Genomic DNA, 22,711 nt, shown 5'->3' with positions numbered 1-22,711 from the left:
GACAGCACCAGCACTGGCTGTGGATTGTGTCTGCATGCTGGTAAACAGCCTGAAGATCTGTGAATTCATTATACAGATAAGCCTTAACTCTGTTGGGCTTGAGTTTTTCATGATGGATAACATGGAAACAATGGCTCTGTGACACGTAGCAGAAAGGGCTGTGCAGTGTGTTAATCCACCCTCAGAGCACAGGTTAGAGCAGTGCAGCTGCCTCGTGGGAGGTTCTGGCAGTTACTGCTCTGTAAATCTGGCTTGTCCTTGCAACGAACCAGGGCAGACATGGTGGGAGTATCATTTCTGTGCCTGCTGACTTGATCAGGAGATGTCACTAACTTGGGATGTGTGAGATTTGGACAGACAGCTCTTACACTCAAGCTCTCTGCATGGCAGGCTCTGCCTGCTCCTCCTCACAGTGGGTTGGATGTGGCTGGTTGGAAGCACGTAGCAGAATGAACGGACTGGTTGTATCAAGCTTCCAGGTACGTTCCTAGAGGCAGTACTTGTGGGAGGAATGTTTAGATATGGCTGTCCAGGCCAGCAAGGCAAACATTACCTGGGAAAGAGCAAGGGAGTGCGAGAGGCATGCGGAACTGGCAGAGTCACCTGCTGTTCTGTGCTGTGGGGCAGCGCCAGGGACACGTGGGAGCTGATCTCTGCAGCAGGCAGGAGGAGAGCTGGTTATTGCAGTGCCAACAGCACATCTGATAGAACATTCCCCTCTGAATGGCACTGTACTGACTGGTTTGTTGACATATGTCTGTTCTTTGGCACCAGTTCTGCCATAATTACCTGCCTAATACCTGGAGAGACTATAAATAACATTTATACTCTAATCTTGCATAAAACCCACCCTGTATTCTGGGTTGCTTTTGCAGAAGAAGTAGCTTTCAGAAAGAAGAGACTGTGCATTAAATTCATCCCTCGAGATTCTACAGAGGCAGCGATCTGCGATATCCGAATCCTGGGGAGATCCAAGCAAGCCCCTCCGCAGTACACGTTCATAGGGTAAGTACCCCTCACTCCCAAGCTGTTGTCAGGAATGCAGTTAGACCAAAGCAAGGGCCCTGTGCTCCTGTAATTACCAAGTAGCAGCTTGTACAAGGTGAAGCATATCATTGGAAAAGTCCAAGTAAGTGCAAGTGTTACTGAGTTTGATGTAGGAATTAAGTCACCTCTCTTTTTTTTTTAATTGCACTTGTTCTCACTGCCCAAGGTGTTGGTGAAACACGTCAGTGCCTGATGCTCGTGCGTGTGTGCAGCATCAGCACTGGTGCTGTGTGTTGTTTCCAGGGAGCTGAACAGCATGGGTATCTGGTATCGGATGGGCAGAGTGCCGCGCAACCACGATGCCGCACAGCCTGCGGCTCCTCCCGCCCAGGCACCAGCTTCAACGCCCGCTCCCAACCTGCCAAGGTAGGTTTTCTGCATTCCAGCTCCTTCTGCTTGATGCTGCATGTCTTGTGGTTACTAACCTTGCCTGGGAAACCAAGACCAGGGTGCTGCACCGGCATGGAAAGGTTGTATCTGATAAGGGAATGTGCTGTTTGTTGAAGTATTTGCCTGCTGGAAGTTCCTTTGCCTGTTGCTGTGTAAAGAAAAATGGGTGAAGAAGCCAAAAGAAAGGAAATGCCTGCAGAGGAAGTGAAACAGCAAACTGTACCTTTCCTTTGCTTTGAATTATGCAGGATGTTGTAGCTTCCAACACATACATGTGGGTCAGCTCAGAAGGGTGAGCCAGAGCTGCAGCCAGGCCGATTGCTCTCCTTAACCAGAGGGAGGGAGAAGTGTCTCTACAGACTTCAGAAGGGAAACAGGTTTTGCTCATCTCCAGGATCAGTCTGTTCACGGTTTGAAGTACTGGTTCTTAGTTTTTTATTTTCTTGAATCCAGTTGCTGAGCTCCAGTTATGCAGCTGACATGAGCGTGCACAGCAGCCTGCTCATCTTGTGGTGACTGATGGGAGCAGCACTGCTGGGCTGTGGTGTCTGTCCAGGCTGTTCTCCCTGTGTTACAGGCAATATTTCTGTGTGTGTATCAACAGATGTGCTAGTGTGCAGACTTTCATATACCAGTAGTGCTGTACTGACAGCTTACTTGCTGGATTTCTCTGGATAAAAAGAGGTGTTGTTGAGAAACAAAGCAGCCCAGACAGTGATGAAACTGAGAACTTTGCACTCTTGACATTCCCTCCGAAAGCACGGCACCCAGTGTGAATTGGGCTCCTGCTGCTGAGGCTCACAGACTGGGCCAGGCCGTTGCCAGGGGAGAGCACATTCTCCTCAGGTCCCTTTGTGCTTTTGCCTATTTTGTGTAGATGTATTTTTGCACTAGGCATTTTCAACACTGCAGATACCTTTACAGTATTACAGTAACTAGTGAGAGCTAGAATTTCGAAGGAGACAGCAGAGAGGAGTTCCAAGGTTCATTTTGTGTACAAAGGTCATTGTATCACATGGGTGGAAATTGCTTATGTCCTTTAGAATCTTGATTTACAGGTCATTTCAGAGTTACGCTTTTAAAGTGCTGCAGCGTGCTACCCAGAAAGCTGTCAGGTACCTCCTTAAGGCAGGTGTGTACATCTGAGCCTTCACCTGTGACCCAGACTGAAATCCACTGTCCTGTGGTGGCTCTTTGAGCTCTCCAAAGCATTTGTGTGTTTCTTTCACTGAGAGTTTTGCTTGGTAAGCTGCCATGCCCTGGCACAGTGCTTGCTGTCGTGTACTGTCAGGTGTGCTGCAGGCAGACATGCTGTCATGCTTCTCAGAGATGGAGGCAAAAGACATGAAAAGCCAGCAGTTTTCTCGAGATTCCAGTCTGTCCCACTAGGACCTGAGATGTTTTCTGAAGCTCTGTTGGACATAAGCTACATGCCAGTCCAGGCCATGGGAGATCAGAGAGAAAGATGTCTTGATTTTAGAGTACAGATCTTCATTTTCTTTCTGCAAGAAGTTCTGTCTGGGCAGATTTCCACAATAAAGAAAAAAAAATTATCATAGCAAGAGAATGTCAATGGCAGTGCTTAATCACTGAATGTGGAAGGGTCACTTTATAGCTGACCAGGGAAGGCTGCAGAGCAGTGTCAGAGCTGTTGGGAACAGAGCCAAAATTAGAGCTCAAAGCATCAGTGACAGTCTGAAAAGAAGTGTTTACAAGGCTTATATATTTTATAACCTCTTGTTGTGCAGTTTATGGTTTACAATGGCTGCAAGGAAATTGGATCAGTTTTGTTTTACTTGCCAAATAAAGCAAATGTCAAAATAGTCAATATAAAATGTATTCTAATTTGGCTGAGTTAAAACAGCCAGTATGCAGTGGAATAATTGAATGTTACATTAATGCCTTGTAGTAAAATCCACCTGTCTGTAGCCAGCTCCACTCTCACACCCCATGGGTGATTTACAGGTAACTTTTACACCACCAGCCTGATCATTCAAAGCATCTTTCATGTCTGTTTTTTTTTTTTTACTCTGGTTATTTATTATCCAATATATTTTTTAAGAAATAGAAATGTATATAAAGGTGCATCCTGCAAATATTTAATTATTACAGGGAACACAGTCAACTTGAAGGCCTCTTCTAACACTGTCAGCAATGTGATGAGTTAGCACAGTGTTTGTGAAAGATTGTAGTCACAAGTGATCTCTTATTTTCATGTCACCGTAGGGAGAGGAGGTTACACTGGCAGCCAGTTTGCAGTTTTATTCCATGTGGATATATCCTGGCAGGAATAGCAGTGGTTGTTCTGAAGCTGCCTCAGTAGTGAAGGAAGCATTGATGAGCAGTGCTGCACAGAGCACTGTGGAGAGTCTGCTGTTGGGCTGGTCAGGTATCTCAGCTGCTCTCTTCAGTTGTGTCTGCATTATAGAATAATTCTGAATCAAGAGGGGCCTTCAGAACAGTTCATAACACCGGATATAAACGAAACTCCTATGTACAACTAAACCTAAATGGAAGGACTTTTTACTGTGGGATATATTTTTTTCTGCACTAGCCCCTCTGCTCTGTGGTGTAAGGTGCTGATGGCAGTGGATGGTGGCCCATCGCAGAGTTGTCATGTATCAGAGGTGTGACCTCCACAGGTTGGTGCACATCAGCAGTGCTGCTTCTGCCACTCATGTCACAGGCTTGTAGCTCACAGTCAGGGCTGCACAAGGGGAGGCTTTGTTTGATAGTTGTTCTGGACTTCATATGGTGTTTTTCAGCCATGTCTTCTCCTTTGTGTTTTCTTCTACGGGCTCTGGCTTAGTGGCCTCCAACAGCAGCCCTGGCACGTCCCGGTGAGGGTGGCATGCTGTGCTGTGGAGCATGGCCGTGCCATTGTGCAGGTCATCAAGCTGCTTTACTGCCTTTTCTCTCCAACTCTTGAACAGATTCTTGGCACTAATGGCAGTCTGAAGAAATGCTCTTGCAGGTTGCCATCCTGCTGCTGAAGGATGGCTTTTGTAGGCTTGAGTTACGTGAAGGAGCTTGGTGTAACTTCCCTCAGTACCTCTGCTCTGTGCACGAGGCTTGTGCAGCATGGCAGCATCATTGTGGGGAGCAGGGAGGTAATCCTCCCCCAGAGGAGGTGGTGTTACAGGTACCTCATCTGACCTTTGGCACACTCTGCTTCACCCAGCCTGCGCACCCACGGTTGCCAGTTCGGTTGAGCAGGGTCTCAGGGCTCAGCTCTGCCTTGCCTCAGGCTCTGTTGGATTTGTGGGTGATGTTCTCCTCTTGGAGTCTGGTTCCAGGGTTTTGGGAGCAAGTCCCTGACTGCTGTGAGTACACACAGAGCCGTTGTGCCTTGCAGCTGCCTGTGTGGTGGCTCCATCCCCGCTGTGGTGCTCTGCGAGCCCGGCTGGCTGCTGTGGCTTGGGAGCATATTCAGCATCCCTTCTCAAGGTGCAGCAGGAGCCTGTGCCACTGTCACTCAAACAGCCCGCTCAGAGATTGTCAGCTGCAAGCAGGATGTCAGTCAGTGCTGTCGAAGTGTGTTTTACAGTGACAGACATAATTGCACTTAACTTTTTGTGTGGATGTTATCAATCTGTGACGGATACTTTGGGGAGAGGAGCACTCTGATTGCAGATGATGTGTCACAGGCATTTAATCTTCCTCTTGGAGAGACCGGGATTCAGTCACAACTTCCACTTGTTGATGTGAGGTTTTGGGAACGTAGATTCACGCTGACCATGGAACCGTTCAGTCATTTGGTTTGCGAGGCTGTCATCCAGAAGGTTAATGATTTACCTGGAGAGGGAAGATCTGGCTGCAATCCACTTGCATTCCTGTACTGTGTTAGTGCAGCAGTCGGTGTGCAGGTTCAGAAGGGCAGAGCTCCTCCAGCTGCCTTCCCAGGATGTCTGGCAGCAGGTGCTCTGTCCCACCCTGGCTGGTCCCACAGCAGCTCCTGCGTGGCCACAGGGCCCCGTGGCAGCCAGTCCCAGGGAGGTGCTGGTCCCTCTGTGCCCCAGCTCGGCACGATGGCCAGGACAGAGCGGCGTGTGCTCCTGTGCTCCTGTCCCTGGTCCTGCCCGTCCTGGGCCGGGCCCTGCAGAGCAGCTGTGCCATGCCAGACCCGGGGCCAGCCTGTGGCTACTGTGCTGGGGCTCTGGCCCGACCTGTGCAGCTGAAACCCAACAGAAACAGCTTGGTTTTGCTGCAGCTCAGCCCTGGCAGCTGTGGGTCCTGCCTCCTCCCTGCTTGGAGCAGGTCGGTGTGTGCTACCAAGTGCTCAGGGCTCTGAGCACTGCCCTGGCAGAGCACTGCACCAGGGAAGTGCAGCTCTGGCTTTGATGCACAGATAGCAGTTGCTCTACCTAAACACCTGGAATAAGAACAAGATGTGTAAATTTTCCTTCTGAGCTCCCAGTTACCTTTTCACTAGTTAAGCTGGCCCCTCCTTAGGAAAAGGAAACCATTTGTTCCTGTTCTTTGCTCCCAGTGGAGTTTCATGTTGAGGAATGTAGGAATTTCTTTGTTAGGCAGAGAAGTCTGATTTTTCAAATTGATTTATTAACAGGGTTTGAAATTGGTGGTGTAAGCTTGGGAAGGGATCAGTCTGTGGCTTTCTGCTGCAGGCTGATGATGTGCAATCGAGGCAGGTCATAAAGCAACACCAACAAGCCAGTGTGGAGACCCAAGGTGGGGCTGGGATGCACCAGCCTGACTCTGCAGTGTGGTAATGGAAGGGAAGTCTTCTGCCTCTCCTATTTTTTAAGTAGCTACCCTATTATTTAGAAATAGCTATAATAATTTATTTAAGTAATTTAAAATAGATTTTTGTGAAGCATCTGTAAGGGAAAAGGTTCCAGGGCTTCAGTGTTGTTGTGTTCTGGTGTAGAGAGAAGCCAAATCCTGAGAAAGCTGCCATTGCACAGAGGCAGCCACTGTAGTGCTGTGAGGGGCAGAATGCCTCCACAGGGCAGTGGGGGTCTGCCTTAAATCCCTCATCTGAACCAAATGCTGCCACCTAAGGAGTACTTAGGGATGGATGTTGTTGGTATGACTGGAAACTGTTCTGAGAAATGTCGCCAGTGGTATCCTTTAGGCAGAGTGGTGCTTTCTTGATGGAATTGTATTTTTTAATCTGTTTCATCAGGAGAGCTCAGAAGTAAAACCACCTTCTGACTTGACACTAATTGTCGAATCATTTGCATTGGAAAATACCTATAAAAGCAAGTAAAAAAAGTAGTTACTAATTATTATATTTTGAAAATATTATGTGGCTTGAATGCTCAAATCACTTGCATCATGAAACACAGCACAATATTCCAAGTTTTTAAATTACATACTTCCCAGAAGCCAAGGATGTCATAAGGGCTGAGGTCACATCTCGGCAGCGATGGATTAAAAACGCTGTGAGACTGAAACAGTAAGTTGGAGCCTGGAGGGAGTGTTTCCATGGATCCTCTCTGGGGAGGGTGGTAAGAAGTGAAATGTAAGGCTGAAATGCCCATGCTGTGTATAGGCTGTGCAGATCTGAACATGATGGTTTGGATGGGTGAGTGGGGCTGGCACATGTTTCTCCAGAGTCTGGTTCCCATAAAGGATTTGTTATGAAACAGCACTGACCGTGTGGCTTGCGTCCAGCTCAGCTGGATGAAGACGTGCAAAAATTGGTCACAGTCCAGTATGTTTTAGTGGTAGAAAATGATGATTAGGAAAAAATGTTTAAACAGTACGGTTGGTTTCCAGGCACAAGAGTCTCTTGCAGCCGCTGAGAAGGAAAGCCATGAACTGTAATTAGAAGAAGCCTGATGGATTTGGCCGGTTTTGAGAATGCATTGAAAAATTTGTGGAGTGCTCTGAGTGAAGAGGCTTCAATCTTAGAGTAATTTTTCTTTATAGAGAGTCCTCTTCCTGCTATAGCAGTATTTCTGGAGGCATGTTTTCTTTGGGGCATAGCATAGGGTTGTTAAGTCCAAACCGGAGGTATCCATTTGGAGAAGCTGTGCTCTGGGTTGTTAAATAAGCCCTGCAGGGAAACTGAGCTTTTATTTTCCCTAAAACTTGTGTGTTGTCTGCTATTTAATATGATCTCTGCCACTGCTGATTTGTAATCTGTGCTTTCACCCTGAAATGCATGTGGTTGTGTTCAGATATTTCCTTTAAATCAATCACTTTCACCATTTTCCAAAACACTTCTTGAGTTTATTGCTTTTAGTAAAGTGTTTGGACTGTCATTATTTATTACTGGCAAAGTGCTGACAATGTGCTCTTCCCAAATGAGTCTTTATGTGGGATATTTGTTTAACAGGTTTTGCAGGGGAGGCGTGGATGTCCCTGTGGCCGGGTTGTGCCTGCAGCACTCCGGGGCAGTGGGGTCTGCCTGGGCAGCCCCGCCGTCCCCACAAGGAGCTCTCTGAGAGAGCCTTTGCGTCTGGCCCGGGAGCCTGGGCTGCACTGTGCTGATTAATTGGACAGAATTTAAAATCCTAACCCAGGAAGCTTACACCATGTGTAATTTATCTTTCTGGAGTATTTCTGCTGTTTGGCAATTTTTCCCTACTGCTTCATTATCTGAAAACTCCTGACTCTGGAGAGCAGCTCGTGAAGGATGTGGAAGCCGCGTGCTTGCCGCCGCAGCCTCCCGAGACACGGCGCTGCTCAGCTGAGACAGCCACTTCATAAGCACTTCATGCTTGCAGTGCCAGGTCTCAGCTCTTTGATGCAGCCTCTGCCTGTAAGGATTTAATGGGCTGCAGCTCAGACTTCCAAGCGGCGTAAATTAAACTTGTTGGGGTTTTTTCTATTGTTTGGCAGCTGCTCTGTCCTAGTTACTCAAGTCCTCTGATCTGAATTAATCCCCACGTAGAGGAAGCTGCAGGAGCTTCGTTCTGCATTAGGCCTTTCATTTTGGGTTGCTGGCCTGCAGCAGATCACGTGCCCTCGTGAGCATCACCGGGCTGTGCGTTCAGCCAGCGGCTGCTGCTGTTGGAGAGAGGGGCTCAGCATCGTGTCCCGCCGGGTGCAGGCACCTGGGGAGGGGCTGCCAGAGGCACCCCCAGTGCAAGGGGTGTGCGCTGCCCTCCTCCCTTCGTGCACCTGGGAAAGCCAAGTGGGGAGATCTGAATGTGGAAAGAATCGCTCACTCTCTTTTTCATTCTCTCCTGCCATTGGGCTTTTATAAAATCTGAATCTGGCACCCCCAGTTCTCATTGACTCTTAGGAAACAGGATATTTTAGTAGCTTGGAATGAGATGAAATGCTTGCAAAGCCCATATGTTGCTTGTTTTAGGGAAAGGGTCAGGAAGGTTTTAAAAAGTATTTAAATATTTGGTTTACACGATTAGAATAGATTGTCTGGAATGAAGTCCATTACCCGAGGTGATTCTTGCCTCGCAGTTTAGGTTTTCATTGCAGTTCTTTGGAGTATGAGGTAGGTGTTCTGGCATCTCAGTGCCCCAACACAGTCAAAGTTAAGGGCTGTGAAGAAATGCTGTAGCTGGGATCTCGCCACTGCTGGAACCACAGATACCTGCTGTGGCAGTGGCTGCGAGCTGCTGCCTGGGAGATGCCTCCTGGTACAGGGGGTGGTTGCCAAGTCCTCTGGTGCCAGTTCACAGAACCCCAGCAGCTTCTTTCTTAGAAATGTGCCTTTTCCAGTCTCCATAAGCAAAGCTTCCGTGTTGGATTACATTTCTTGAGAGCTGCAGCCTAATATTAACTCATTTTAGGTGTGTTTTCAGTTTTCTACAGCTTGAAATTTAATTGTTCCATTCTCAATTTTTCACGAGGAATGATCTTTGCATGATTATTGCTTATGAAAAGTAAGGTTGGTTTTTTTTTGGTGGTTTGTTTGGTTGGTTTTTTTTGTTTTGTTTTGTTTTTGTTTGTTTGTTTGTTTGTTTGTTTTTTGTTGTTTTTTTTTGAAAGGTATTCCCTTGAGATTTTGCAGCAATGTTCTGCAGGTTGTTGTGAAATAATCAAACTTTGCTTCTTGAAGGTTCAGATGCTGCTCTGGGTGTCACACTTGTACCACCCAGTCTGTCACTGCTGGGTCCAAAGCCCAACTTACCACTGGGCTTCTGCTGTACATTGTTGATATTTTTATATGAATTATGAAGCATCCTTTGATATCTGGCACTTCCCCTTGTGATCCTCTGTTCTGTTTTATGAGTACTTGCCCCCTCACTTCAAAAGCAGTTCATCACCTTCCTGCAGACAGTTCTTAATAACAGGTTTGGAACTGTCAGGCATTCCTGGGCCTGTTTTATGTGAGTTTCTCTCCAAAAATGTTCAAAAAGTGGCCGTAATATGCACAGACCTCAAATCCCCTCAGCCTGTATGTGAAGGATCTCCTCATCACATGCTGACTTGTTCTATGGATTTGCTGAATAAAGGAGCAGCTGAAGTGAAGAGGGTGATTAAACTTGCTCTAAATTGTCTTGAAATTATCGTGTGCTGGGGAGAAATACGTTTGGTATTGGAGCAGTGCTGGAGCAGCAGGGTTTGACTCCAGCTGTGGAGGGAAAGGCTGGAGCCCCGGGCCTGGCCTTGCCAGGTCTGTCCGTCCTCCCGCTGCGCCAGCCTGCCTCACGGCTTGTCTCTGGGGAGGAGGAAAGCTGCTTCTGGTGACAGTTCAGAAGGCAGACAATTGGCATGGGGATAGGCTTTGTGAGTTGCCATTCCTCAACATCAGAGATTCACTAAAGTACTAATAATTACTGTTAATATCTTTCAGTGGAAACTTTCTGAGTAAACGAGTGCTGGTTGAGGCAGCATTTAACGGCCGCTGCTGGCATGATCGGAATGCAAATAAGTGTTATTAGCCTAATGATTTTGCTGTCACCACGGTGTGCAGCAGTAGTGCTGTGAATATGTCATGCAGTACCCGTGAATTTGGAAAGTGTGTCAAAACACAACTTCAATTAGTTTGCTCTAATTATGACTCTAGAGAGTTCATAAGTATATCACTCCTCATTAAAAGAGATTTTCTTATATGGATTAATACAGCACATAAAGAGGTGTTTGAGCGATTGAGGCAGGGCTGTGCAGAGCCAGGATGCCCATGGGGTGCTGGAGGTACAGCAGGTCTGGAGCAGCCCTGGGGTCCAGCCCCGTCCCAGGAGCTCCTGGTGCAGGGCCAGGGCTGGGAAACCTCCCAGGCAGGAGCAAGTGGCTGTGCCAGGTCAAGCTGTGGGCAGCAAGAGCCTGGTAGATGGTTCTGGATAGGCTCTTCAATTAAAAATAACCAAACCAACAACGCGCCCCAAACCAAAAAAGCCCTGGAAGGAGCCACACTTGATGCTGAAATAGAGATACAGCCCAAAAGCTTTGCCCTGGTGAAGGTCAAGGAGCACGAGCAGTCAGAAGCACAAGCCTGTGCCAGCCTGACCTCTCCAGAGAGGCCCTTTGGGATGCTGGGTGTCTGTTCCCTTTCCCAGGACATTTGTAGTGCATTTTACATACATTGCCTGATCATATTCCAGCTTTGCAGAACAGGAAGAGATTGCTGTGCTCACAGGTGAGCAGTTGGGTAAGGGTTAAAGTAGTAATTGTTTAAATCTTTTAGGCTTTCCTCCCAGTTCTGTGATAATTTGATGAAGAACTTCACCCTAATTAAATATTCAAATTAGGAATAAGTGTCAATATGGCTTCCTGGTGCCTGGAATGATGATTAATTGTATTCAAAACTCTAGTGGCCGCTGTAATCTAAACCAAACCGTTGTTCTTGATTATTTGTGCAGCACATTTACCATGTTTTTGTTTTAAAATTTAAACTAGTAATTGATTTGCCATATGCCACAGAACTGCACATATTTTCACGATATGTGTTTAGGAACTTGGGGACTTCGTAATTGGGATTTTCTTGCTTTTCAATGGCAGCCTCTTTTTTTTTTGTCTTCTACAATGCAAAATTATTTGGCTCTCACAACACATAAGGAAAATACATTATGCAATCAAGTTTGTAGGGTATAAGCTATATTGATCCTGGCCAAAGTTTACATTAATTTAAAATAAATTAGGCTTTGTTTCCCATTCCTCCCTACAATGTCATCTTTTATAAAAAGAAAGAGGGAAGGGGAGAGCTGATTTCCATCCAGCAGTCACTGCCCTGTCTTGTGCAGCTAATGTTCTTCTTGGAGCCATCTCTCTGGCTGTCTGTAGCAGCTGGAGTAATGGAATGCCCAGTTGTCCTGCCTCAGGGATAGCAAGTGGCCCCGGAGCAGGCAGGCAGGTAGGCCAGCATTTCCACACACCCTCGTTACAGCCACAGTCAGGACCCCAGTGATGGACAGGGCTGGTGCTCCTCACCAGCCCCACGAGCCGTGGTGGGAGTGCTGCCCACGGAGGCTGGGTCTGCAGGTGTGCACCTCCACGTCACCTTTGCCACCCCCTGCCACAGCGGGACTCCTTGTGGTGCCTCGGGGTCGATCCGTGTGGAAGGGAGAGCAGACAGGATCCCCGTGGAGCCGGGCGGCGCGGGCTGGCCCGTGTGGTGTGTGCGGTCAGTGCCTGCGGGCGAGCGATCCGTCCTCGTGGCACGCCTGGCACGTGCCCACCTGCAGCGCCCGGCTCGCCCAAGGGCTGCCCGCTCTCCGTGAGCTCCCGCTCTCTCCCTGAGCTGCCCTCTCTCCCTGAGCTGCCTGCTCTTCATGAGCTGCCTGCTCTCCGTGAGCTGCCCTCTCTCCCTGAGCTGCCTGCTCTCTGTGATCTACCCTCTCTCTCCCCTGAGCTGCCCTCTCTCCCTGAGCTGCCTGCTCTCTGTGATCTGCCCTCTCTCCCCTGAGCTGCCTGCTCTCCCCTGAGCTGCCTGCTCTCTGTGATCTGCCCTCTCTCTCCCTGAGCTGCCCTCCGTGATCTGCCTGCCCGCGGGGGATCTGCCTGGCTCACGGGGCTGTGCTGCAGAGCCTTCTGCAAGCACGTGGCTGGAGCAGTGCTGGAAGGCTGCTGCCTGCCTGCTGGAGCCGAGGGCTCCAGTGTGGCACTTGGGCAGTGCCCACCTTGAGCCAGCCGTGGGATGGTCCCTTCAGCCCTCTGGCTGTGTGTCATTGCCCTGGAGTGGCCGTGGCCGTGCTGGAGGGCTGTCTGGAGGCCAAGGGTCAGCCTCTCCTACAGCACAAGTTGGTACAAACTTCTCAAAAATACTCTCCTTAGAAATGGGCTTTTTAAGTAGACCTGGTTTATTTACCTCCAGAACAATTTCTGCTGAGAAGAAAGCAGTTCCCCATAGAGGGCAGAGAAATTCAGTCTTTCTACTGGCTGCCTTTGGTGCCTTGGAAAATATTTTTGAATACTTCTATTAAAAATCAAATGAGAAGCCTGTCATGCCCACAGGCAGTGGTCTCCTTTTTTTAAAGTGTGTTCATAACAAACATGCCTCTGCTCCGGAGACTCTCATGTGGATTGTGTTTTAAACAGCAAACTGATAGCCAAATTCAAATATATTTTCACACCATCTTTTTTTGGTTAAAAATAGCTTTGGAAAGCACAAGCAAACTCAGACTGATGTTTGCTTTTTCTTATTTTATCTGTACTGTTCACCATCATCTGCATCAAGGGCTAAAAATACATTGTTCTTCCCAAAACATGCCCTGTTTTTGAAGGCAGATAACTTCCAGATGATTGGTGTGGTAGATAAAATCTGCTGGCTGAGAACATGGGTGTGATGCACTGCTGGAGAATACACGGGGCCCTGTCTCACACACGGGGAATCCACAAGGAGCTGAAGGCTGCTGGGTTCTCCTGGCAGGAGGGCGATGCTCAGTGTCTGCCCAGACTCAGGAGCTCTCACTCAGGTGAGGCAGGAGCTGCTCCCTGTGCCTCGTGCTGCACTGAGCCCCTCTGTGAAGAGGAAGCATCTTTTTCACGTGTGGCAACGCAGTCCAGAAGATTAATGATAACATTTTATTAGAATTCACACCGACCAGGGCTCTGCAGTGGAAGAATCAGATTTGAATTAAAGGGGCAGAGCTGTGCTGGCTGCTCGTGGGTGCTGACTCGTGCAGCTGCTGTGCCTGGCTGGGGCTGAACCCCCTGCTGGGGCTGGATGGCCACTGGTGTAGTCCTTGGTGGTTGGCCATGCCCAGGGCTCCAAGGGGTGGAGGGGGCTGGCACTGAACAGTTGGTAGACAGTTTTGGAAGCAATATTAAAATTGATGTTTGCTGCTTAACCTGACTGGAGTCGTTGGGCTGACGGGAGCAGCATCTTCTGCCCTGTAGTAACATTTGCCATTTCCTCCCTTTCCCTCAGGCACATCTCGCTGACTCTGCCAGCCAGCTTTCGGGGCAAGAGTCACAGCACCCGCCTGGACCTGGAGCACCAGCACTCCAACCTGTACGCCATCTCAGGTGAGCTGCCCACCACGCTGCCCTGCTCTGCCTCACTCGCTCCTGCTGGGCCGCAACAACTGCTCCTGGAGGGTTTTTTGTAGTGCTATTACACCTGAACAAATACTGTCATGGGCATGGTGGAATCACACTTAGCACAAGTTTTGCTCTGTTATGTTGTTTTTGCAAGAGGAAAAAGATACTGGATTTAAACCTGACTCTGTCAAAGCCCAATGAAAGTCTAGTCCCATAATGGCTGAAGGAGATTGTAGGACAGTTGGAAATTCAGCAGTTGGTTCAGTGGGCTGTGCAGTTGAAACTGCTTGTGCATAATCAGGGAAGAGAAGATGTACCATTCACAGGTTCCTCCTATTAATAGTGAGTGACACTTGTAACATGGGAACATGGCACTAATTCATGTACCATAATCAAAGGGTTATTTAAAAGGTAATCTTTGCCTGAAACTGCAGCTTCAGGTTCCTGAAGAGATAGAATGTAACAATTACGTAATCCTTGTCAGTCCTCGTTTTTCTTGTTACTCTTCTGCCCTAATACATTTGGAAATGTAAGGGAAGGTGTATTCCTGTGTTCACATGAGACAATTCTCTATGGGGATGGGAAGCTGTGCTTTCTCTCCTGGGAAAGCACCAAATGCACCAACTGCAGCAGCTCTATGTGGGTGTTAGTGGGACTGCCCTTGCTACAGGATGTGCTGGCTTTTGCTCGTGGTGCAGCCTGAGGAGGTGCCTGCTTTACAAAGAGCCTGAACACTTTACCAGATCCTTACAGGCAAAGCACAAAACAAGGCCTTGTAGAACCGGACAGGGCATTAGTTCTTCTTGTTTGCTTGAGCAGATTTTCATATGTATAACTCTTTATTTTTCCTCCAATTGCACATTCTCCTCCAGAAACACTGTTATGAGTTGGGCCTGTGTTGTAATGGCTATTACAGCTGTGAGTTCTTTCCAAAGAAAGGGTCTTGTCATATGACACATCCTGTGCATTGACAGGATTTTCGTGCACAGCTCCTGCCCACGGCTGCCTTGTCAGCAGCTGCAGTGAGGTGCTGTAACAGTCCTCTTTGTGTGCTTAAACCTTGCCGAGGTGGATTAGCCCCCAGACGCGCTCTGGAAGCCATTCCCAAGTTTCCTGTTCCGTCGGTGTCGTGTGCAGCCAGTCTGGGCTATCTGCAGTGCTGCTGCAGTGCCATGGCAACAGGAGATTTAGGAGCAGGCTGCCACGCCTGGGCTGCTGCCAGGGCTCCTGTGCCGAGCTCTGGGTGCGTGCAGGATGTGCGGTGGCCAGGGGCCATGTGGTGGGTCCCACACACCGCCTCCAGCACACACAGGGTCCCTCTCTGCCTGTGGACAGGCCTGTGGGCTCCCTCTCTTGGCCCCCAGGCCAGAAGAGGGGTTCTTGGGGCTGTGGAGGGAAACAAAAGCCATTATGAGCAGTCTCTTCCAGTTTCAGTATGGCCTCAGTCTGCCTTGGGCACAGGAGGAGCTGCTTGGGAAGGGAGGGCTGTAATGGGGGTAGCGTGAAGAGCTGCAGCCTGGTCTCTCTTTGCTCTCTATAGACATGCACGATTTTCTCAGTATTCGATGAAAACAACACTTCCAGCTGTGGTTCAGCATGTTTGTGGAAGATAAAATGAATTTTGGCTGTCGATTCTTTTTGTATCACAAATACATTTTGGCAGAATGACTGTATCCACACTGGAACTGCCCATTACCCCTTGGGCTGTGTAATGCGGTTGTTGTTTGCACAAAACTGGAGTCAATGGAAAAATGGTCCTGAAAGCAGTAATTGCAATTTTTGACCAGTCTTTAGTCATTGCCAGTCTGGGCCATGACACACTGGGTGACCAGAAAGTTAAGGAGGCTTCTCTTGGCAGGATGCAGATAGGGAACCAGAGCCTGTCACGAGCCACGGCAGCGCAGCCCTGGCACTGCTGGCATCATCCTCGTGCCCAGCAGCCTCCCTCGTCCCACCCCATGCCGTGCACCCAGACCAAAAGGCAGAATTAGTTCTAAGCTGTTGTGCAGAACGTCTGTGGGTGCTGTTGGGAGCAGGATGCTGAGGAGCTGACAGGTTTAATGTGCATGCTGGGGCAGGCAGCTGCTGGAAGAAGAATGCCTCTCTCCAGACAGACCTGTTGACAGACATGGCTCAGTATTTCACAGCGCAGTCTTTCCTCATGGCCTTCAGTTTAATTAAGATGTTGTTGTGACTACATACTGCCTTCATTTCAGACTTGAGCATCTTCTGCCAGCATATTGCTTTGGCTTATCAGAGGCACAAGCACAGTAAGGGAGAGGCAGCCCTCGCAGGCAGGCACAGATAATAACATACAGGGAAAATTCCTCAATGAAGTGAAAAATTATTTATAATAATGGTACTCAAATAGAAGGGAAATAAGTCACTCTAAGGGTATATAAATTTTTATGATAGTGTATAAACAGCCATAGCCTGCCTTGTCTCCCATCTATTCCTGCAGAGAATGAGGGCAACATCTAGCATAAAGAAAAATACAATAAGAAAATGAAGAAATGAATGGGAAGAGCTGGAGGATTGATCACCCAGTGTATTTGTATATCCTGATGTAAAAGGTGCTGCTGACAGGTGGCCAGGTTTCTTCTGTATAAAACCATGTGTGTGCTGTCAGGGCAGTGTGAGCAGCCTTGTTTCGATTGATGAATTGCCTGCTTTCTTGATTAAACCTTCCATCACTTACAAAACAAAAAGCCTGTGTTTCAATGGCAGAGTGGGACATGTCAAAAAAATCTGTCTGCTTTACCTTTGTGCAGATGTTGGGCACAGACTGTAACATGTATTATTAAAACGAATGTGGCATTTACTGTGCATTATTTCTTTCCTGGGAGAAGGGACCTGTAAATTATATGCTAATAATAAGCTTTAACCCTTTCAGGAACCAAGAGATATAGGAATGTAAATATTCTGCAGGCCTCACTTAATTGGATGGGCTCTAACACCACAGCAGCACTCTGAAGTTATTAAGCAGTGGGTTCCAGCCCTTGCTGCCCATGATCTGTGCATTCTGCTGAATTGGGTTGTCTTTTTTTTCCCCCTGAAATTTCCCTGTAGCCATCTTCAGCATTGTATTACAGGTAGATGTGTTTTGGGGCAGTAGCAGACAAGTTTGTGTAATTTGACTCCAGAACAATCTCACCCCCTCTCCTGGCATGTTCTCAGATCAGGATAGAAATTGTGTTGTATGGAGTCTATCAGTCTGTACCACCCCATCAGAATGTGTGCATAAAGCAATTAGAGCCTCTTTACACCAGTTTTGTGCAGGAAACAGTTGTATGAACTTCCAACTCCTGCTGCAGCTGGCTGTATAGCCAGAAACCCAACTTCAGTCATATGAACCTTTCCAAGGATATTTATTCTGGCAGAAATTTGGAGATAACAAGATAACCATGTTCCCTTGGGTAGGACCAAGGTTCATCTTTTGAACACTTAAATATGGAAACTGTGCTGGGAAAGCAGTAGAACAAAAGCAGAACATACTTTGGCATATGTTTGTTGGTAGTATTTTCAAGTAACGCGCCAGCTGTCAGCACCCTGACAAACAGTCAAAATATTTGTGCAAGTACCTTGAAATGGTGTTAGCTGGACATACTAATGTGTTATCCATAAGTTTGGGCATCCATCCTCAAGTCATGTTAATCCTTAGAAATAAAAAAGGATCCAGAAGCGCAGCATCTCTCACTACCTGGAGCATTCTCAGTTCAGTTCAAGAGCTTGCTGAGCTGCAGGTGAAGGTTTTCATTCCCTTTAAGAGGAGAAAAGCCATGTCTTCTGGGTTGGAGCTTAGATGTCAGATCCCAAAAACACAACACACTTTATCTTCCAATAAAACCACGCCTGTGCTGTGACCGAGACTGCAGCACTTGCTGTTTGTTTTGCTGAGGAGCCATGGGTTTTCCAGCAGTCATTTGATGCTGAAATGCCTTTGCATGTATTTCCTACCTTAAAGGTACTGTTTTGTGGTCTTTAAACACTTTATTGATGCATCTCAAGTTACTTGTGTGAAGTATTTTTCTGTGGGAAGCTGGGCTGAGCATCAGGGAAGGAAGTGTGGCTGGCTGCCAGCGCAGTGTTGGCTGCAGTGTGTGTGCCAGCCTGCCATCAAGGAGGAGGTTTCTGTGTGCAGCTCTTCCAGGTGCCAGTTTCTCCACAGCTCTGCCTTGTTTATTTTGGAGTCACACACCAGTATTTATTACCTTAGGGAGGTAAATATTTACTTAAATGAGTATTTATTATATTTATACAGAAATAGTTTTTTTATGATATTTAAATATTTATTGCCCTCTTTAAGACACTTTCTGTGAAAGGTCAGAGCAAACTGTGGTCTGAGAGTTTGGAGAGGGAAACATTTGTGAGCAGAGGCTCCAGTCCAAGTTCCACCTGCTGGGTGACACAGGTGAGCGTTCCCAGCAGGAAGCCCAGGGCAGAGCCCCGCTGGGGAGGGGGCAGAGGGTCTCAGCCTGGTGCAGCCCAGCCAGGGCGAGGTGAGCAGGGTTTGGCCGTGGCACGAGGTCGAGCTGAGCTGGGTTGGTCTGCAGGAGGATGGGCTGTTCTGCAGGCACTGCAGCGACGTTTGCCGTTCACTCCACGCAGGTTTCTAACCCAGCTCTCTGGAGGCAGCAGAGAGAGTGGAAACTGATGTTAATGGTCTGGAAAAATATCAAAGCCAGTGGATTCCTGGCAAGGAAACCGGGTTGCTTTTCCATACTGCAGGCTGGGGCTCTCGGCAGGGGGCAGGTGTCATCTCCCTGGGCAGTGGCGTGGGAAGCATTTGCTTCACACGCTGCTCCTGAGACAGCAGTTTGCTTCCTGATTCCTCCTGTTCAGGAGGGGCTAACTTGGAAATGCCTTGGGGTATCTACTCCCCCATCCCCCTCATTTTTTTTTTTTTTTTACTTTAGTAGTGACAAAAGAAATCTCTTTCAGAGGTCTTTCTAAATTCAGATGTTATATTTCAGTGCTCATATGTCAACTTCCTTCTTGTTGCAAAATACCAGGTTATCTGGCCACATGTGCTACTTCCTTAGTTGTCTGTTTCCTTTTAAAAGACACAGTATCTCTCTTCTGTGTATAGGAGGACAGGTGTTTTAATCAGAGGTTAATAATTTATTTCTACAAACTATTGTTTTGCTTCATTATTTTTGTAGATAATTAAATTATGCACTTGTCACAGTGTGTTTACTTCACTAAAACAGGTAATTTTGAAAAAAAAAAAGAGAGATTTTATCCTTTGGATTAATGCACAAAGATTGCCTTCATCTTCTAGCACAGTTCCTGGTGGTTCTGCAATTGCCTCTGATGTTCAAGGGTTTTGAGACCCCCAGTCCTGGAAGGGGAGGTCCTGTGCTGTATCTTACTGTCGGCCCCGATCCCTTCACTTATGCTCTTGGTGCTTCTTAAGAGTAGAAGCGTAACTAAATATATATACACTGAATTTTAATCAGGATGGCCCAAAAGCCAGACAAGTTGTGACACAAGCTTTATTCTGCATTGAAACCTCTTTCCTGAAGCTGAGATTAAAGTCAGCCTGTTCTTTACCCTATTGCAATTTCCAGTCTTTGGACTAAGAGACCTGGATAATCTTCCAGCTATGAAAGACTCTATTAATATCCAGCAGTTCAGGGAGCCTGGAGTCTCATGTAAAATGCTGCAGCTGCATATTTCAGAAAGGGAAGTGTGTTACTTAATGCTATACTTAATGAGATTCAAAAGTGTGTTTCTTAAGACATGATCCCCTCCGTGGTGTACAGACCCTTTAGGTGTGCTGGTCAGCGTGCCACACGTGTCACCCAGGCTGTGCTGGGGCAGCAACCCCAAATGGGGGTGATGGAGCCATGAGTTCTCTCCCAGGTGACATTTTTAAGACAGACAATGAGCCTGCTGTTGTGGAGGCCCTGCCTGGCTACTGCCCTGCCCTCACGGTGGTCACGGCTCCCTCCGGCGTGGGAGCCATGTCCCCTCCTGCTCGGGCACGTGGCCTTCACCCGTGTTCCTCAGCTCACACATCACCTCCCACGGAGGCTGGGAGGATTACCTGGCTGTAACCCTGTACCATAAATTATGTATGAGCAGGTGTGCCGGGCACAGGCTGGGGGCACATCGGCTGCGCAGGCCGCAGCGGGCTGATGGAGGGAAGGGTGATCCCTGAGGTGATGTGGATCCCGGGACAGGGCAGGGGTGCCCTGCATGCCCCACAGCAGCACTGGGTGAAGGCCAGTGGCTGATGGAGGGAAGGGTGATCCCTGAGGTGATGTGGATCCCGGGACAGGGCAGGGGTGCCCTTGCCCTGCATGCCCCACAGCAGCACTGGGTGAAGGCCAGTGGCTGATGGAGGGAAGGGTGATCCCTTTGAGCTGAGTGGATCCCGGGACAGGGCAGGGGTGCCCTGCATGCCCCACAGCAGCACTGGGTGAAGGCCAGTGGCTGATGAAGGGAAGGGTGATCCCTGAGGTGATGTGGATCCCGGGACAGGGCAGGGGTGCCCTTGCCCTGCATGCCCCACAGCAGCACTGGGTGAAGACCAGTGGCTGATGGAGGAGGATGAGCTTGTGGGACTGGCGCCGTTCCCACGGAGCACAACCTTGGGGTGGCCTGCACTGTGTTTGTTTTGCTTTGCCGAGTGCCAGAGTTTAATTTTTTTTAAATGGGGAGCCGCTCAGAGGTTTGGATATTTAAACAGTTATTAACCGAATGACAATTAACAGATTGCAGAGACAGATTTTCTTTTCAAAACCTCCAAAATTGAGTACAGTTTGCAAAACTATCACAGCATAGTAATGACAATGAATTTTGATTTCCCGGAACTGATATTAGACTCCTTATTAAACTATGTGCATCTGCTTTTAATTTACTCCAAATAATTGGAAAATGCAATGAAGCTTTCCAATTAAAGCTTGGCTTTATACTGTTTAATAATACCCCCCATAATATTATAGCTTATGAAGTGACAGGTGAGTTGGTGTATGAATAAAACATAAAGGCAGCAATAAGGGACAGAAAACCAGAGACAGTTGTTGGGGATTTTAAATGCTGGATGTAATTTGCATATATTAATCTCTTCTTTTCAGCCTTATCAGGCGTTCTTCAGTATTTGAAGTTAAAATAGCATTGACAGGCAGGAGTATGCTTAGTTTTTTCAAGGATTTATTACTTGTATAATTTCTGATCTTTAATAAGCAGATATGACTGATCCTCATAGTTCTATAGAAATCAGTTAATTGTTCCAGATGGCGTGTACTGATTATGCAAAATTACTTTTCACACCATTTTTTTTTTTTGATGGAGTTTGGAGTAAAATTAAATTTTTTATAGCCTTCTTATCATGCTGTTTTACAGTGGGTTTTGCACAGAAGTTGAATTTAATCTACTATATTACATTGACCAGCAGAGTTATTCTAATGTAGCATTCTGTGATTTGACAAAGAATAATAGAACACGTTGCTCATTGTGCATTTCTGTGCTGCTAATAAAAAGGAGTTGCAGTGCAGCAAACCAGGCTGTTATTTATGAAGAATGCTTAATTCGCACAGTTAAAAATGCAAAATTGTTACAATGAGATGTTTGCTCTTTTGGATAGAAGGCTTGGGCAGAATAAATGTAAATAGTCTTGTTGCTACAGATTCCATCAAATAAAGCAGGAGATTGTAAATGCCTGGTGTGGCTGGGTGGGATGGCACTGGGAGGAGCAGCCATCCAGGCAGCACGTCCCAGCTCCGAGCAGGAGATGTCACTGGTGTTTTCCCTGATTATCACCATCCGGATATCTCAATGGCATCATTTCGTAATTGAAAACATTTGTAAAGGTTGTTGGGCTTCATTTATCTAATGAAAAGCTGTTTATACAAAATAAACCACACGTAAAACCCTCTTGCTAATAAGTTCGTTGCAGTTTGTTTTGGCAGCGACTCAGTTGTTTGCGGGAGGTGTCCCATGGCCTGGCTGTCGTGGCTGGCTGCAGCAGGGCCCAGGGTGGCTGCCAGCCGTGGGCAGAGCAGGTGGGACAGTGCCATGGGCACTGCTGCAGGTCTGGCCACGGGTCCTGCCGGGCCCTGGGTAATTTTGGTAGGTCCCAGCCCTCGCCAGGCCACCAAGGTCCTGCTCAGCCCCGGGCTGGGAGCCGCCCTGGGGGCTGCACTGCCCAGAGGGCCACTCGGGGCCAGGCCCAAGGCATCTTACTGATCCTTGAAAAGCAGAACAGCAAATGTGTAAAAAATGACCTTATGGTTAATGGATAAGTGGGGGCACCACAAATGGACTGTTATGAAGGGTGCATATTTTTAACTCAATAGAAAAAAAAAAGACAAGTGATTAAGTCAGCCGTTAGAAAGCTCAGAATTTCTCCCATCTCCTCTTGAACTAGAAAATTGTTTTGTGTATACTTTTATATGTACATATAGATATGAATATATAATATATATGTAGACAACTAATGGCATAAATCAGAAATTATTAGAAAATATTTGTTCTAATGAAGTAATAATTTGGTGGTAATGTATTTCATCAGTGTAGCTTAAGGCTAAATTAAGTGGACAGACTTTATATGGATTCTCTAATTTTAATCTTCAAAATGCTATCTAATGTCTCATTAAGACTTTCATATAATGTATCTTAAGTACAGTCGTTAAATATAGTTTAGGGAGATGTATGTTCAGATATTGCTTAAAGATGTTTTAATAGGCCCATTTACTCTGATGATATTAATGAGCTCTTAACACATATTAAGCTTCTAAAACTAGTGGTGTCTCCTTGCAGTGAGCAAACCAGCATAGGAATTGTGGAGGAATTGGGTGTTCCAACAAAGCCAATTTTCCAGGGACTCTCCAGGGCCTGGCTCCATCCCTTTAGCTGGGTCAGCACAGGATGGTGTCCCCGCTCCTGGGGTGGTGTCCCCACCCCAGCGTGT

At 47.4% G+C, this 22,711-nt stretch overlaps 1 protein-coding gene across 9 annotated transcripts in view; it reads left to right on the top strand.

Annotated features, from left to right (window-relative positions):
• The window catches only part of MVB12B (multivesicular body subunit 12B), a 59,445-nt gene that overhangs the window by 17,571 nt on the left and 19,163 nt on the right, over positions 1 to 22,711 (top strand). For 8 of the 9 annotated variants that reach the window (XM_053961832.1, XM_053961835.1, XM_053961827.1 and 5 more), the window contains 3 exons: positions 876 to 1,005; positions 1,291 to 1,413; positions 13,682 to 13,779. In XM_053961832.1, coding sequence (XP_053817807.1) covers positions 876 to 1,005; positions 1,291 to 1,413; positions 13,682 to 13,779 — 351 coding nt within the window. Of the gene's footprint in view, positions 1 to 875; positions 1,006 to 1,290; positions 1,414 to 13,681; positions 13,780 to 16,255; positions 16,605 to 22,711 lie in introns of those variants that run through there. The other variant, XM_053961836.1, reaches the window with a different exon arrangement.

Source organism: Vidua chalybeata, chromosome 21 (genome assembly GCF_026979565.1).
Source record: "Vidua chalybeata isolate OUT-0048 chromosome 21, bVidCha1 merged haplotype, whole genome shotgun sequence".
NCBI classification, from domain to species: Eukaryota; Metazoa; Chordata; class Aves; order Passeriformes; family Viduidae; genus Vidua; species Vidua chalybeata.
The sequence above is the reverse complement of the archived record's forward strand: the minus strand, read 5'-3'. Positions and strand labels throughout refer to the sequence as shown.